This window comes from Tenrec ecaudatus, chromosome 8, assembly GCF_050624435.1.
Source record: "Tenrec ecaudatus isolate mTenEca1 chromosome 8, mTenEca1.hap1, whole genome shotgun sequence".
NCBI classification, from domain to species: Eukaryota; Metazoa; Chordata; class Mammalia; order Afrosoricida; family Tenrecidae; genus Tenrec; species Tenrec ecaudatus.
In genome coordinates this window covers 153,969,920-153,987,877 of record NC_134537.1, presented here as the reverse complement: position 1 = coordinate 153,987,877, position 17,958 = coordinate 153,969,920, and the positions used below count along the sequence as shown (strand labels likewise).

Here is a 17,958-nt window from a genome sequence, read left to right as displayed (position 1 = left end):
CAATTGAGGGAATACCTCTTGTTGGATATTCCTTTAAGTTCAGCACTAATCCTGGTTTCAAATAATAGAGAACACAGGAAGCAGTCACATTCATGGTCTCTAAACAATGTTCACAAATACCACTTGTTACACGACTGGGTACTTCGTTGTTCCTGGACACTTGCTTCTTAAGCCCTTTGAAAGCAGGATGGTTTCATTTCACCAACAACAGCTTGTCACTGAGCTTCTGCCACCACTGGCTACCTTTCTGCTTTGTGACAGGTGAAGCTAAGCCTGTGCCCCACCCCCCACTCCCTGTGCCCTGTTCTCAGCTGACCCTCAGCCCGAGTTCCTCACTACAAACTGGGGGATCCTAAACCAGGTGAGCACACCTGAGGCCAGCAGGAAGCACTGCATCATCATCCAGCTCTGATCCGGGTCCCAGACTAGGGAAACGGTGCCGCATCGTTGGCAGAGCGTCACCTCAGTTCCCACCCTATAAAGCCTTACAATGTCTCAGTTTCATGAAAGATTGCATTTAAAAGATTCATGGCAAATCAAGTTATGTTAGATTTAGACATTATCTGTAGGTGGTGATTTAGTCGAAGGCATATGCATTATCAGAAAATGGGGAAATTGTCATTCAGTCATGTGTAGGTCACTCATAGTCATTAACCTGGTCTTTGTTCACAGACTTCCCCCCAAGCTCTGTCCCCACGGACAGAATTCTCTAACTTTATCTGTTTCCATAACTTCACGATAGAATGCAATAGTATGTAGAAGACAAACCAAGGATCATCAGGGGCACAAGTTTTTATTTTAATTCTTATAAAATACTATAGAAATGAAACCAAACTAAACAGATATGCACATATGTACAAATTTTACTTCTGAAAAAGAATCTATAAAAACAGATGGTTAAAAAAATTACAAAGATTTAAAACTAGGACTATGAAGTTGATGTTCTCAAAGTAAAGTGACTGTAATTTAAAAGTGCTGGTTATAGTTAGGTTTCTAGGCTTATAGACATATTTTCCTGTGCTCAGATAAAGGAGAGGTGTCCTTCCTTTCAGATATATCTTCAATTACATTTTGTTTTTTCCCTTTATAAATCTTCAGCATGAAGACATGGCATATGAGGTTACAAATCAACCTCAATCGTCGTCTTCCTCCTGAGTTATGGGCCGGAAAGGCAAAATACTCTGTCCTCTTTCAGGATCAGACATCCGAAGAATTCGAATCAGTTTACTTGAAGGAAGTGAGCTGGAGGAAACAAAATTAATTACTACATTTTCCATAAAAATTTTTTCCTATGAAAGAATATTCTAATTCTTCCCTATGAATAGATACATCAAAATGGCTACAATCTGCTAACAGAGATTAATGCCTTACATTTTAAGAGATACAATTTGTGATATGGACATAATAGGTTTTCATTTTAAAATAATTAACTTCTTGTTAAATGTCATGGATTTTAAGTGCGCGCGCACACACACACACACACACACACAAGAAATGAAAAGAGCTCTATACGTATATGTAACTCTTCTAATTCGTCTTCTTATCTAACCAAGAAGTTGTTACTGATCATTTCCCATCACAAAAGTAAACCCCTACATCATCAAGGGACCGCTTTGGAAACGGAAGGGCAACTCTAAGTGAAACAGTACGGACACGCTGTTGGCGTTGTGACTGCTCACGGATGCCCAGTAGAGCTTCTTACTCAGAAACGTTAATGCTTGTCATCCACCCAGAAAGAATCAAGACTAGAGAAATACGGAGTTATTTCTTTAGTCTACATCAAATGTAGTTATACTACCTGGTCACAATAACCTCAGAATTGCTGACACAAAATAGGCACAGCAACATATCAATAACCATGTCAAATTAACTTGCTTTAGTACAGGGGAGAGAGAACAGGAGCAAATTCTAAATATCTACGAAAGACAAAATCATCTTATATTTCCTGAAATATCACAAAGGCTGCTAATTTTTTTGTATTGGCCATGTATACATTTGTGTTCAAGAAATTAACATTGTTCCTTTTTATATATACCTGATGGAAGTTTTTAATGAAACACTTAGAAACGTTACCTCATGCTTTGAGGAGTGAGCAAGATAAACTGTCGAAAGCGCTGGGAGTCTGCCATCTTGAGAATCATGTCCATCGCAATTCTTCTGTTCACCATGTCCTGAAGAACAGAGGGGACAGAGGGCCCATCACGAGGGTGCAAGTCCATTCGATAAAAGCCGCATTCTGCCACAGGATATGTCACTGGACCTCCCACCCAGGAATTACCTATCTACAGAACTCAGGAATTCATGTGCCAAAGACAATACCAGAAACTACTAGGGAAAATAACTGAATAAGCACATCCACCAGGTTATTTTTATCATCAACGTATTTATATGTTGAGCCCTCTCCCCTCAAATATACTTAGTAATGAAAGTAAAATACACACTAAATGTTACAGAATGAATCTAATTGGTACAATCACGGGTAATCATTTTCGATAACAAAATCATCACCAATTTATTCCCGCAACCCCAGGCTCAGTGACTAAGATGTTCAAGAACTCTGCCCCTGCAGTTGCCCCTCAACTTTAAACAATTTGAATTTAAAATTAAATAACAAACCAATTCAAATTTACAGATAAACTCCTTGATTATTTTTTAAATGTGAAACTGTTTATTAGAGAACCACTAAGACTCAGTTGTAACAGGCTTTCAAATGAGATGAATTGGAACGAGTGCTTTTACACTTCTGTGTTAGAATAACAATGGCAACACAAACAACAAAGCAGGCCCCTTGTCAATATCAGAAAGTTATAAAACATGCGTATTTAATTTAAAGGTCTGTTTGAAATTATTTGGCCAATACAGCATGTTGGTTTAGAACATGGATTCCGAAAACAACTGGGGGACTCAACACTTACATTGCTCAATGGCTCTGATTATATAAATTCTTCTATCAGGCTCATCTGAAAAGTCATCTAACTTAATGTTAAAACAGAACAAAACAGAGTTTACTCAAATAGAATATTGTTCCATCAAAATAACTGCCAAAAATTATTTATTCATTTCCTGTGGACTGGTTCTCAAAACCTCCATGATTTCAATGAGGGCAACATGCCATTCTGGCGGAGATGTTCTTCATTGTGCAAAGCTGCTGCCCAGAATTACATCTGACAACATGGGGACTGAAATGCGCAATACCATTTTGGACAAACACATGGCATGGAAAGAGTGATCTTCTGTGATCTGTAAGTTGCCTTTGACGCTCACTCTCAGAGGAACCAGGAAAAAAGCGTTGTCATGGAAGGATTGTAAAAACATCACTCATTTAACGCCAAACTAAATCCAATGTGGTAAAACCAATTCCGACTCATAGTGACCCTTGGGGACAGAGGAGAACTCTCCTATAGGATTGTCAAGACTGTACATTTTCTTGTAAGCAGAAAACCAGATCTGTTTCCCAAGGAGTGGCTGGTGGGTCTGGACTGTTGATGTCTGGGTTAGCAGCCAAGTGTGTTATCCATTGTGCCACTCTAGGGCTCCTAAAAATGTCTGATACATGTAGGAAAAAAACCCAAAACTAAACTAAACGCTTATTATTTGTAAGGCATTAGGAGATAACAAACATGATTAAAATATGTCCCATGACCACCAGCCCTTGCAAGGTGGTAGAAGACACAGTCACAGAAATACGCCATGGATGGCTGGAAACTCGGAGGAGGAGCTTCTCTCTGGCTGTGTCCCGGGAGCTGTGAAGCTCCTCACCTGCCTGGCAAGGGGCGCTGGTCACCGACAGGTGGACGGCTTCATAGCAGTGAGTGAGAAGGAGGTTTCACAGCACAGCACAGGCAGCCCCTGGGTGGGGAAAGAGATCTGCTCTGGTGTCTCTCAGTGGAATTTCTATGTGAGCTAGAAGAGGGGCACACAGTCCTACTTTAGTCTTAGTTTACGTGGGAGGGAGGCTTTTCGATGACTGAAAAAGTTGCATGTGTGGTAAGTAAAGGCAGGTATGAGGAAGAATGTGATAAGAGTAGGGGGTGGCTCAATCATTTTAAAGTGAGGGCAAATTTACGTAACATTAATGTGTAAATAGGAATTGCCTGTAAGTAGCCCAGAGGCTGCCAGTACAAGGAAAAAGGGCACCATGGGCAGAGGCCTGGTGTGTTCGTCAAATAACCATGGAGTGTAGGGCAGCTGATAGTGTAGGGTGAAACCTTATCTAATGAAAGGGGACGCGAACCTCCCAAGTTAAAATTATATTCCAGGGTAATTAACAACTGGCAAGCAGCCCCAACTAGATATATGTGGATATATATACAGGTTTATATTTCTTAATTAATATATATAAAGAAATAGAAATATATTTATCAAGAAATATAAACTTACAGAAAGGCGGAAGATGTAAATCTGGGAGCCTGGATGGAAAACCATTTCAACAGGCCAAAGGTGAGGAGATGGAGCTGAGAGGCAGGAGAGTTTCAGTGAGAAAGAAGAGGAGCCCAGCGGCTGTCAGCTGTCCAGGCTAACCCAATGCCTGGGGCAGCGTTACCCTGTTGGAAGAGCAATGCTGCCAGGGAGGTCTGGCTCCAGCACTGTGTTCGTGTTGCGGTCGCACAACCTCTGGGCAGCATTTTGCACCTTCGAGAGTGGAGCGACTCGTCCTGTGGAGCTGGTCCTAGTCTGGATGCAAACATTACTTAAAAACTTAAACTAAATAAATAAATGAATAAGAAAGAAAGAAGGGATGGTGATAGAGAAGACTCTTAAAGAGGAACAGAGTTCAGACAAGATGACGGTGAAGAAGGAAAGAAGAATCTCAGGTTTCAAAATTAGGTTAGTAAGCAGTTTGCCACAAATCAAGGAAGGGGATTTTGAAGACGAACGCCCTAAGATGCCAGCACATTTAGGATCAGGCATGTGGACTTGAGATGTCACTTGCATATGGACTGAAGTCCAAGAACAAGAGAAATGTCAGAGGTGAGCCTACCATGTAGCAGGCATCCAAACATCACTAACAGTTTTGGGCACTGTGGGTGTGCTTGTGGCGGGGGTGTGGGTAGGGTGCAAGGCTCAAGAAGAGCAGCAACAGTATGATAATAAGACAAAGACTGCCTCCGATACAAAGAGGTTTCAAAGAGCTATGAAAACGCATAATTAAGGATCCACATGTGGCCTCCTCCCTGGGAGATGGACGGAACAGAAGGGGAGGAAGGGAGACTCCGGATAGGGCAAGATATGACAAAATAACAGTCTGGATTATCAAGGGCTCATGAGGGAGGGTGGAGCGGGAAGAGAGGGGGGGAAAAAAAAGAGGACCTGATGCAGAGGGCTTAAGTGGAGAGCAAATGCTTTGAGAGTGATTAGGGCAAAGAATGTACGGATGTGCCTTATACAATTGATGTATGTATAAGTGTGGATTGAGATAAGAGTTGTATGAGCCCCTAATAAAATGTAAAAAAAGAAAGAAAATGATTAGGGCAAAGAATGTGCAGATATGCTTTATACAATTGATGTATGTATATGCATGGATTGTGATAAGAGTTGTATGAGCCCCTAATAAAATGTTTAAAAAAAAAAAAAGATCACCGATCATCTAAGCGCAACTGGAATAAGCACCTCCGCCTATGTGATCCAAGAACTAACTTCAAATTGTAAAGACCAAACCTGGAGGAGGGAATGGTATCACAGCCTAAATTCTGCACATCCGGTTTGCAGAAGGGTATGGATGACGGTACAAGCCCAAAACCCATTCCCAGGGTCCCCCCCACGTGGATTAAGCCTGAGGAGAATTCCCTGACAACGTCCAGCGAGGAGAAAGGCCTTGTTATCAGATGGTACATTGTAGGGCAGCCTATTGCAGGTATGGTTAAAAAGTGACACCTTATCCTTTGATCTCCCTCTTGATCCATGTATGTATAATTGTACCGGTTTTTCTATCTTCTCCCTTTCTTTCCTGTTCCACGCTGTCACTGTTGTTGGGCTGCTTGTGTTGTTTTAATTTTGCCTATGTTTCTGAGTATGGAACCCAGGACAGATAACCCTAGAGACAGTAACTGGACGAACAGTTTCAAACGGACATGACTGCGGAGGTGGGTGAGAAATGGAGAGCTAACAACGAGGACCATGAAGAAGACACGCCCACAATTGAGACTGGTGGTAGCTACACAGCTCTTATGAATATGAACATTTGAAATGTCTGGTGTGTGAGTTTATGTTATGATGATTTCTTTTTATGTTAAAAAGAAATAAGTGCGTTAAAAACACATGATGGAATTTCTCCGACATTTTGAAGCTGATATAATCACATGTATATATGATGCAGACATATCACTATACCATTATTACACCTAAGACATTTATAATTATTAAAATTACTCCTTAAGAATATTAAAAAAAAAAGGATCGTGGAATTTTCCACCAAGTTTTAAAGCACTCGTGGTACTCGGGCAACAGAATTCGAGGCAGCAGCTGGGCAGGTAGAGAACCAAAAGCCGGACACTAGAACAGGGCATGGGCAGTGGCCAGTGGACACACTTTAAGGGATGGAAGATTTAGTTATGATTTCAGCGAATGATGTTTTGCTGGGGTCTTAAGACTGGGCAGTGAAGAAGGGGGTGGGCAGTCATTTGTAAGTGCTACATGCCTCTCCTATAACAATAACAAGGCAGGCAAGAGCTTGTTCAGGTCTCACTATCTTGTATTAAAAACCTCCGCGATCCCGGAAAGGTAAATGCTGCCTAAAGTCATCTGCGGAGTGGGTGACAGAACTAGGTCTGAAATTCTGGGGTTTTAAATGTTCCTGCTCCCTCAGGGTCTCCTCCTCAAGAGGGAGGCACCCACCGGCTCTTCTGAAGGGAGAGAATGCACAGGAGCTAGAGCTAGTCAAAGATGGTTGGTGAACTGGTCACCACACTGTGCTAAAACAAACGAAAGAGACGAGCGTGCTCTATATTGATGGGAAACTAGGGGAGAGGCTGTGGGGCAGTGTGGGCGCGACCAGGCATGCTCCCGCTCATCTATGCCACTTAAAAAGTTCAGGGCGGGTTCTTTCTATTACAGCAGGTAAAGCTAAACAAAGAACTGCTTCCTCTCAAAGGGCACATTTTAAACAAAAAGTGACAATAGAAAAAAAAAACAACAATACCATGTAGACATCAAACTCATCCAGGCATCTGAAAGGCGATTCTGCAATGGACCACAGAGAAAGGATGAAGCACACCGTGGAAAAAGACCGCTCCCCTCCAGACAAGGCGCGCATGTCGCTGAATGCAACTTTCCCCCCCTCGCCGGGCTGAACCTTGAGTAGAAGGATTTAAAAAGGGCCAAGAAAACAAGGGTTAAATCCTTTACAACATGAGCTGGCTAGCATCAGAAAGAACACATCTATAGGACACAGAAAAAAAAACATGTCATAAGAAAATCACCTAGTGACACGAAAACGGCGTGGTTTCTCTCTGAAATACTTCACATTAGAGAGTAAGTTACACGAGTCTAATGATCTGGGTTTGTGTTTCCCTGAGAATCAAATGGAAAACCTTTTTCTTACCCTAACTGGGCCTAATATACAAACAGTCCAAAGGTTTAACAATATTCATTAGTGATCAAAATTAAGAATTTAAGTTAGCCCACATTGAAAATTGGAAACATTTGAAACGCAAGACAAACTTTGTAATCTGAACTACAGTGACATCTAGTGGTTGAATTGTTTTCAACATAGCTATTGCTCTCAACCAGGGCCCTGGTGTCTGTCTTTCTTAGCGGTTAGTCATGCACTGGACTACTAGCTGCAGTGCCAGCAGCTTAACACCCATATCCGCTCCGAAGGAGAAAAATGGAGCTTTCTACTCCCAGTTTCCCTCTCTGAAGCTCACAGGGGCAGTTTTATCGTGTCCTAAAAGGGTGACAATGAGCTGGCATCCACTTGAGGCAGGAGTTTGGTTTAGACCACAGCTCCGCCCTGAAGAGGCTCATTGGCCAAAAAATCACTGTAATGGATGAAAACACCTGAATGCATGAAAATAAAACTCAGGAATTTATGACAACACTTCTTTATGAAATAAGGGTTCATAGGAATAGTCAGCAGTATTAAAATTCACAACAGATTTCAAGAGATAGTAGTACAAGTAATATTCCGAGGAGATTCCTTTCCACAGATTTCTAGACCTGCTCTGACCTGATTGGCCCACACAAGGCAAAGCACTAGCCCTATGTCATTAGCAGGCATGTTGCTTCAAGTAGTCTCCTTCCTATCTTGTATTTGACTAAGTTTGTCTTATCACACAAATATTCACTGATTTTAATATTTTGAGTCTTAAACTTTCTGAATTTTGAAACACACTTATCTGAAAACTCAAACGAAAACAGCAACATTAACCTAAGCAGAAAAAACACAAAGCAGACCAAATTAAACACAAAACCCATAAAAGAATTCAATGCTTAAGGTGCAATTCTTTGCTCTAAACTGCAGTTTGCATCTAAGGAATGACATCTTAGATACATTACAAAGAAAGATGTCTTAGATGCATGACAGAGGTGTCTATTTTACCCCTTGTAAAATTACTAACTTGTCATTTCCCTTATTTCATTTTCCTTATCTGGAAAATGAAAACTAATGATACAGTCCGAACCAAACTCACTGCCATGGAGTTCATTCTGACTCCTGGTGAACCGGGCCCTGCTGGCTTCCCAGACGCTAAGGGAGCTCTCTGGGGGAGGAGTCTCTCTTACAGAGAAGCTGGTGGTTTCCAGCTCCCAGCCTCGCAGTAACATGTAACCACTAACGCCACCACACACGTTCTTGAGGCAAACGTAAACATATGTCACATTTGCCACTTCAACTCCTTCTAACAACTTTTATCGTAAGGAAAGATATGTATGTATGTGTGTGTGTGTGTGTGTGTGTGTGTGTGTGTGTGTCGATATGAGCACAACTCGGAGACAGTGCTTATATTAATCATGTTGTACAACCATCATCATGAAACAAAATTATCAACATGAGAAGCTATCGTATGTAAACATATCCTCCCATCCAGACCTATTCACTTCTGAAGGCAATATTTCCATTTCTCCAACCCTTCCCAAAAGAATTCTGTACTCTTCTATTTACACCACGTCCAAACGCCCGTCTTGACTTCAATCAAGGAACTGGTGTTTCCTTTGAAATGTTCTTTGAGTTTGGGGGACAAAATAAGTCTGAAGGTCAAGTTCAGGGCTGTGGAGTGAATGAAGAAAGATTTCACAGTGAACTTCTCAGAGAACAGAACCTGCTTCCCTCCAAAGAACGAGCAGGTTGTCACGACAGAAAAAAATTCCGTAGTTTCCTGGGCCTTCTTTCATCACGCACTTTTCTTTTAAAATGTCTTCATGATAAGTGCCCTTGACTATCCTACGTCCTTATGGAAAACCTATCCAGACGACCCTGCCATCACCTTCTGAACTGACCTCTCTCCCTTAAATTTAACAAGTCCCAAACATCTGGAAGCCACGGTTTGGACTGGACCTTTTTCTACTGTAGGCACCCTGAGGTAACTGAGACCAGAACATAACTGAGAGGAATTGTCCGCAGCCGCGTGCTGACCGCAGAGACATGTTGGACTTACTTGGTTTGGAATAAATCTGTGTGTGTGTGTGAAATGAACCCTAGCAGCAATGGCTTCTTCCTGAGTCTCATAAACTTCTCTTGTCTCCATGTGTCTCACTTACCCAGTGCTGCGGTCTCAAAAAGAACCCACGTGGAGGACTTGAACACAAGGATATCTTCTTAGTTGGCAGTTGGAACTCAGCGTTGTTAGCTCCAGGGAAAGGCTGTCTTTCTGTCAGCTCTCAGACAAAGTATGCGTCCCTTTCCTTCTGTCTCCCAGTGCCTAGATCTTCACATGGCTCGGCATTTCTCTTCGCTGGAGCTCTGCTTGCACGATAGCTTCTTCACTCTCTTACATCTCAAAAGAGATGAATTCAGGACATACCCTACAGGAAACCTGCCTCATCCACGTAGGATGACGACCACAGGTATACTCCTAGCACCTATCTGGTGGTGTAGTGGTGGTTACACGTTGGGCTGTGAAATCACCAGCAGCTCCTTGGAGAAAGAACGGGCTTTCTATTCCCACGAACAGTGGTAGTCTCGGAAACTCAGGGGGTTGCTGTGAGGCAGCACTGACTTGAAAGCATGGAGTATTTGGGAGTGCAGGACACAATTCAACCCATTTCTGCCTCTTCCAGAAATGTCATCAAAGTGGGACCACGCTCTCTGTCCTTTCACATCGGCTGTTTTCATTAGCACCATAATTCCAAAGGTCATCCATGCTGTGTACCAGAATTTAATGTCTCTTTGCGGCTGAATAATGCTCCATTGTATGGCTATACCAGAGTTTGTTTCTCCATTATCTTCTCAAGGACTCTGGGTTGTGTCCACGAGCAGATTCTGACTCGTGTTGGTGCATGTGCTGAAAGGAGACCTGCTCCATAGTTTCTCTGGCTGAGACATCACAGAAGACAAATGCCAGGCCTTTTTCTTCAGTGCCACCACTTGGGCTCTCACCGCCATCCTACTTAAACGAAACAAAACCCACCGCCAGCAAGGTGACCCTGCAGGACAGAGTAACGCTGCTCCTTAGGGTTTCTGAGACGGAAATATTTGAAGGCACACAAGGCCCCATCTTCCTCCTGGGGAGCCACCCAGAAACTGCTGCTAGTATCAATGGGCATTTCTGTAGCAGCTAAGGACTCTGAACACTCTTCCATGTACTTATTTTTCAATTGGATATCTTAAATTTAGGACGCTACTGTGCAGGCCTCTGACACCGACATGCTTTTTCTTAAGATTTAGTTCTCTAACATCCACTAGATGCATTTATTATAGGAACTGGCTTTCCTCAGACGGTAGCATGCTTATCATTCTTTCAGTGTTACTTTTTGATTAACAGAGCTTTTGGACTTTAATAAAGCACAAATTAGCAACTTTTCCTTTTAGAAAGATGTTCTGCTTACCTCATGTTGCTGGGGCTGGGCCTTTATGCATCCCACTCATCAATCACTGCATGTGGGTTGCCTTGTAGAAAGATTGGACTTTCAGCTGAAAAGACATAGTAGAGCCCTGGAGGCAGAGCGGGCGACTTGTTGGGCTGCTAGATGCAAGGCTGGCAAGTTCAAGTCCACCCCAAGGATAAAGAGGAGGCATTCCATTCTAGTAACTGCTAGACTCAGAAACACGAGGGCAGTTCTACCCTGTTCTATAGGGTCAATATGAGCTTAAGGATTGGGAGAGCTGCGTTCGATGGTAATTCTACGTTCAACTTTTCAAGGAACCGTCAAACTGAACTTCGCTTAGGCCGTACCATGCTATGCTGCCATCAGCAATGGCTAAGTGTTTGTGTGTCCACAGCCTTGCACCTCTGTTTTCTATGGTTTTGATCACTGACTTCTACTGAGGTGGTTTTGATATGCATCTGTATTAGCCTATGAAGCTGGTCCTGGCACCTTTGCATGGGCGTGGTGGCCACTTCAATGTCCTTTGGGGTGAATTATCTGTTCAAGGCCCCTGCCCATTTTTGATGGGGTTATTCGTTTTTATGTTAAGCTATAAATGTAGTTTTTCATTGTCTAGATATGACTAGTCACAAATCACATATATGGTTATCTTGATTTTCTTCCCATCTGAAGGTTTTCTCTTCATTTTGTTTGAAGTCCTCTGGTGAACAAATGTTATTTACTTTATGTGCGATTCCAATTTTCTGTTTTGTCTTCTGCTGTTCATGCTTGTGTCGGAGCTGGTGATCCACCCTTAAAAGCTAGGTCCCACAGCCTCTACCTCCCACTTTCTCCTGGGAAGTTACGGCTGTAGTTTCCACATAGGTCCTCGATCCATTCTGGTTTGGGGAGTAGGGTGAGACATGAATCCCGGTTCATTCGTCTTGGAGCAGCCCCTAAGGTCTCGGGTCAGAGTTGACTATGCCTTCATGCTACCAACAGGAAATCCAATTTGGCCCAACGCAACTCAGAGAGGCTTCACCCTTTTTCTCGGGCTTGCACTGGAGACCTTGTCTGGTGTGTGTCTGAGCTTTCTACTGCGTTTCAATGGTCTGCTTGTTCATCTGGTTATCAATAACTACCACACCGTCTTTAATAACTATAGCTGTACAGGTACGTTTGATGCTCGATAATGCTCTTCACACAGCTTTGCTACTCTGGATCCACTAAGTCTGAATACCATTTTTAGAATTAGCTCGTTGACTTCTTTAAAAGCTCCACTGAAATTCTGAGATTGCACTAAATCCAAAGACCAATTTTGTTAAGAATTTAAGTCTTGCAATCTATGAACATGGCATAGCTCTCCACTTATTCAGGATTTTAAAATTTTCTTCATAGCTCTGTTTATACAGTGTATAAAATTTAGATATTTTCTATTTCACTTATCTAGTGCTATTGGATATAATATCTTAATTTATTTTCCGAATTATCTGTTAGAATAGCTGAGTTCACATATGAATTCTTTTGGATTTTTAAAAAATACGCTATCACCTGTGAATGATAATAGTTTAACTTCTTCATTGCATATCTCTCATTTTCACTGCGTTGGCTAAGACACCTAGTAAAATGCTGAGTAGAAGTGATGATAACAGACATTTTGGCCCGACTCCTAATCTAGGGGGAGAAGTGTTTAACATTCCACCATTAAGAATGACATTTGCTAAGCTGTGTGAACTATATACTTTCAACAAAGACAACAACAAAATAAACCATGGAAAGGTAAAAGTAGCTAGTGAGGCTGCTTACATCCAACTAAACACTTGCTGGAACTTGGCTCGTTGGATTCAGAGGTTCGTGATGGTTCCACGGGGCGTCCCAGCTCCACCTGAGCACATGCTCCTCGGATGCTCTCAGAGGCTACTCGAGATCGCAGTGTGCATCTAAGTTGTTACTAGCATTACTCTGGGGAGCATGCGCAGACCCGATGATGATAGTCTAACTCCTACGCACTCATCTCTTTCGGGGCTATTGTTGCTTCACTTTCTGTCGCCCCTGAAGACACTCTAATTACTGTTTTAAACAGTTGAAGCTATTTTATATTTACCAACAAATCTGCCTTTTGAATTGCTCCGTTCCTTCCTCCAGTTAGTTCCATATATCCACCAGGGAGCATTTTTCTTTCCCTGAAAACCTTTAGTATTTCTCATGGGCTAAGTGTAATAAAAAATAGTTTTTTGCTTGTGTACAACCATCTTGTTATCAATTTCACTTCTGAAGGATATTTTTGCTAGTTAGAGATTTCTACATGAAGTGTGTATGTTCTCCTGTTTACACTCCTTTGTTGTTTTGAAGTGTAGCAGTTGATAATCACCTCCCTATACCAGAAACTCTGCCTTCAGTTCTACTGCTGTTCCTTGGGAAGTGTAGCGCTGTGCGTCTCTCTGGGTCCATTTAGGATTAAATGGGTTTTAGTTTGTGTTTGATGTGGCTTTCTTTGTATTTATCTCACTTGGAGTTCATGGTGATCCCTGATCTTTTTCTTATTTCTTGAAACCTTCTCACCATTCTCTCTTTTATCTTACTATGATTCCAAGCACCCTTAATTACAGACTTTAACAACCCCCTTTGTATAGCTCAAGTTCATTTCAAAGTTTTGCTTTGATTTTATGCTGTAAGGTTTGCTTTTTTCCCCTTTGGTCCTCCTAACAATCACGATGTTGGTCTTTCTCCTGTGTCCCGTGGAAGCACGGCGGGCCATTTTATGTCTGTAAAGGTTGTTACAGCCTCGGAAACCCTGTGGAGCAGTTCCACTTTGTCCCTTAGGGTCTCTGAGTCAAGAGCTGCCTGATGGTAATGCAGGGGGAGGGGGGGGGGGTTCTGTACTGATTCTTACCCATTCCAAGTCTGTTGAAGCTTGTATCCATTTTGTCATCATTAATTCTATTTTTTACCACATTACTCATGGCTAAAAATACTAGTGTGCTCTCCTTTGTAAATGGTAACTCAAGATCCTGAAATATTCTACGAAAGAAGGGTTCCTTTTCCCTCCACCTTTTCTTTCTCTTTGTCAGTCTCCTTCTACCACCTGAGTGATCACACCTGGCAAAAAGCCTCGAGGAAAGAAAACGTCCAGCACCTCTGTTAGATGATCCTGAACAGGCTCCCCTGTCCCTGGGGCTCTTCTTTTTCTCTAGGGTTCCTCAGGATTTTTGTAATTTACTTGTATTTTTCATCGTATGCACTGAGAACTCTGGACTACTGTTACATACTATGCGCCCTACCTATAAAGTAGAATCCCTGCCAATTCATTCAGATATAGATCTTTAATCATTATCTGAATCTCATAAAATAAAACTTTAAAAAGAGCCAGGTAGAAATGAGCTATCAATGATGTATTAGAAGAAAGTTAAACATGGGGAGAATAACTCTAAACTTCCTACTTTGGTTGCGATGCAAAAGACCAAGGCAGCAAAAAACGCTAAGTAGTGAAACAGAAGGCTCTGATGAAACAGAAGGCTCTGAGGTACAGCAACTGCACTAGAGTTGTGCTCCCTGGAGTCCTATTCCTTCTGTGAGGTAGTAGCGTCTGGACTCTGAGCCTGTGGCTCTCCTCCCATCTTGGAGGGTGTTTTCTACTATACTATGGTCAGAATTAGGGTAGCAGTAAGACTGGACTTTAGTAGAGTGTGAAGCAAGTCACACCTTTTGTTTCCTGGGGTGCGGGGGTAAGGCACCATCCTTTGTTTTCCTTGGAGGCGTGGTCGTAGAAAAGGCAAAACACAACAACAAAAGCTCACACCTCCATCAAAGCCATACCTCTATTTTTCTGGTTTGGGTAAAGGAAGACTGACTGTCCTTTTGGGACATTTTTAGATTCTGGCTCTGGACCCTGCTTTTGGCCCACCTCTGTGGATTTGGGACTAAACAGAACCCACCACCACACGAGACGTTTCCTTAACATTTTGTGATTCTCCGTGGGCACTGCAGCACATGATAGAACCAGGAACACCAGGGAGGGGTGGGGAAGAAATGGAGCGGAATGGCACATCGTTAATCTCCAACTCTCTGGGATTCAAACTCAAAACAAAAACCAAACTCACTGCCATCGAATTGATGCTTACCCACAGAGACCCTACAGACAGAGCAGGGTAAAACTGCCACGTGGGTTTCCGAGCCTGAGTACCAAGTCCTGTCTTTCTCCTGCTAGTGCCTGGTGGTCTCGGTTGTGAGTCTTGTTATAAACAGCTGAGGTGTGACTCACGATGCCGCAGGGGCTCTAATTCTTCTGAAAGAAGTCTTCATGGCAGTCATTTTTGCTGAGATCACTCAGAAAGCCTGCATCCCTGACTACAGAGTTTCTCATGTCCCATCTTCCCGCACCCTCCTTTATGAATTACCAAGGAATCTACACGGACTACAGAGAATGGAATGTTGTGGCTTTGTTTATCCAAAGGAGGCCTAATCTAGGGATACCTTCACGAGTTAATTGTATGAAGCCATGGATAGAGCATTCTTTCGCTTCCTACAGTGAGAGTGGATAGTATGGACTACTTATACTAATGCACATAATTTAAAATGCTGCACAAATTTAAAAAAATGAAACTACTGGAATGAAATGAAAGGTAAATACATGTCTTTGAAAGAAAATTCCTAAATATTATCATAATAAAATAATCCGATTAACCGGGATTAATAAAAATTCAACTACAACTAGCAAACTTAATTTTCAACATTTTGGCAAGATCTATTCTTAATTTAAAAATAAGTTATTTTGTGTTCCATAGATAACAGGCTAACGCTAACCACTGTTTCATTAAAATAAAAAGCTAATTTTCTTTACAATTAAAATTCCGTAACTTAAAATACTTACTGATATACTAAGGGTTTCACTTTTGTGATCAAAATTCATTTTTCCACAATAAGCCCGTTGAGATAATAAGTTGTCAAAGTATAACTTGCATCGTAAGGTCAAACACCTTTAAGAAAGAAATTTGGTACATTAAAAGGATAAAAATACAAAATTTAGTATGTTCTAAGAAAAAGTCTACGTAAAAACAGTAAACAATAGTACACCAAAATGTTGACATTTGTTCCCAGTAGGCAAGATTTTAGGTTCTTTTTCTACCTGCATCTTTATATTTATTTGTTCAAGTAGTCCCCGAAGTTATGGAATGTTGAGTTTATGGACAACTACTTGCTTTGCACTAGCTCTGTCATGGCCAGTGAAGCGAACACACCTGCATTTTCAGCATTTGGGGGAGCTGCCACAGGTGGCAGACCAGAACAATGAAGGTGGACATATTAGAGTGGGAGAACCAGCAAAGGCACAGTGAGTCCTTTTAAGAGCCTGATGGATAAGAGTGGATCAATGGTAGGGCTGAGTAGAGCCGTATCTACTCAATGTGGTGCCGATGGCCACCAATTTCAAAGTCCTGCTTTAATGTTATGTAAATCTGCTCTCACATTCAAATGATCGAACGAACGCTCGTGCAACAAATTTTCATCACCATCATCTTCACTTACTGTGCACACGCCGCTTTTAAATCCGTGTCAAGGCTTCAAGTCTCTTCTTGTTCCAGCTCAGAGCCTTCATTCAGTTAGACCTGCCTGTTCCAGCTAAACCATATAGCCAATCTTACAAACACATTTGGGGACAGATCGAGTTTACTATCAGGGAGTGCTTGTGTGTCCTCACATTTCTACCAGTTCACTTACTTTTGTAATAAACATTTCTAAGGAGAATAAAGATACCATTTTGTCTAAGTAACAAATGCCGTTGAGTCAGTTCTTAATCAAAGTGATTAAGAATGCGACACTGCCATGTCTCGCATCATCTGCAAACTCAATGTCACGTTTGAGCCCAGTGGGCCGGGCCCCCCTCACTGAGGACCTTCCTCTTCTGCACTGCCCCTCTACCCAGCATGATGTCCTTTGCCAGGGACTGGTCTCTCCTGAGAACATGTCCAAAGGTGAGATGATGTCTCCCCACCCTCGCTACTCAGGAGCATTCTGCCTGTGCTTCGCCAAAACTAGTGTATTTGATTTTCTGGCAGTCCATGGTACTTTGAATATTCTTTGGCCAACACCAGGATTCAAATGCATCACATTTTCAATCCCAGTTTTCCTTATTCACTGTCTAGTATTCAAACACCTACCAGGCAATTATAAATGCCATAGCTTGGGTCAGTAGCTAAGTGACATTTTTAAGAGGTCTTGCACAGATCTGCCCAATTCCTTGACTCCTGATCCCAAGGATGTCAACTGTGGCTCCAAGTAAAATGAAATCCTCGACAGCTTCAATCTCTCCTCTATTTATTGCTTCCTCTGGGTCCTGCTGCGAAGATTTCGCTTGTCTTCATATTGAGTTGCGCTGCATACTGAAAGCTCTAACACTTGATCTTCATCAGCAAATGATTTGAGTCCTCTTTGCTTTCCACAAGTACGGTTTTGTTATCTGCACATGTCAGGTTAATTAGCCTTCTTCCAATCCTGATGCCATGTTCTTCAGAAAATCCAGCTTCTGTGTTATCTGCTCAGCATACAGATTGACTATGGTGAAAAGGCTGTAACCCTGGTGTACACCTTTGATGACTGTAAAGCATGTATTAGCTACTCTCCCTGTTCAAAACCACTGTTACTTGGTCTATGTACAGGCTCTCAATGAACACAATAAAATATTCTGGAACTCCATTCCTTGCAATGCTATCCATAGTGAGCTATAATCCTACTAGGTGGTGAATATGTAATATGGTTCTTCTGGTCAGTCTTTGTTACTATGACCTTCATTTTCCTGATAGGTCCAGGTAAGAAGGAGGGAAAACATATTGATTAGATTGTAAGATTCAGCTGTGAGTAACTATTAGCAGAATTAAGACTGCCGGGTATAAAATCAACCATCCTGGAAGCAGGTTACTTGGACCCTGAGATTCTTGTGCATGGGACTTCTCTGATCCAGGAGACAGCTGTGACACCAGAGGAGTGACAGCGGCTGCAACA

At 42.1% G+C, this 17,958-nt stretch overlaps 1 protein-coding gene and 1 non-coding gene across 4 annotated transcripts in view; one reads left to right on the top strand and one right to left on the bottom strand.

Moving 5' to 3' along the window:
* Positions 1–817: 817 nt before the first annotated feature.
* The window catches only part of SMC6 (structural maintenance of chromosomes 6), a 79,562-nt gene continuing 62,421 nt past the window's right edge, over positions 818–17,958 (bottom strand). Inside the window, exons 23-26 of one of the 3 annotated variants that reach the window (XM_075557080.1) lie at positions 15,833–15,938; positions 7,139–7,291; positions 2,074–2,171; positions 818–1,242 (exon numbers count right to left, since the gene is read on the bottom strand). In XM_075557080.1, coding sequence (XP_075413195.1) covers positions 1,134–1,242; positions 2,074–2,171; positions 7,139–7,291; positions 15,833–15,938 — 466 coding nt within the window. In that variant the 3' untranslated portion in view covers positions 818–1,133. The remainder of the gene's footprint in view (positions 1,243–2,073; positions 2,172–7,138; positions 7,292–15,832; positions 15,939–17,958) is intronic. The other 2 variants (XM_075557079.1, XM_075557078.1) reach the window with 2 other exon arrangements.
* On the top strand, positions 4,493–4,689 carry LOC142455775 (small nucleolar RNA SNORA74). Its single transcript, XR_012785906.1, has one exon. It is a non-coding gene; the product is annotated as a small nucleolar RNA SNORA74 (small nucleolar RNA).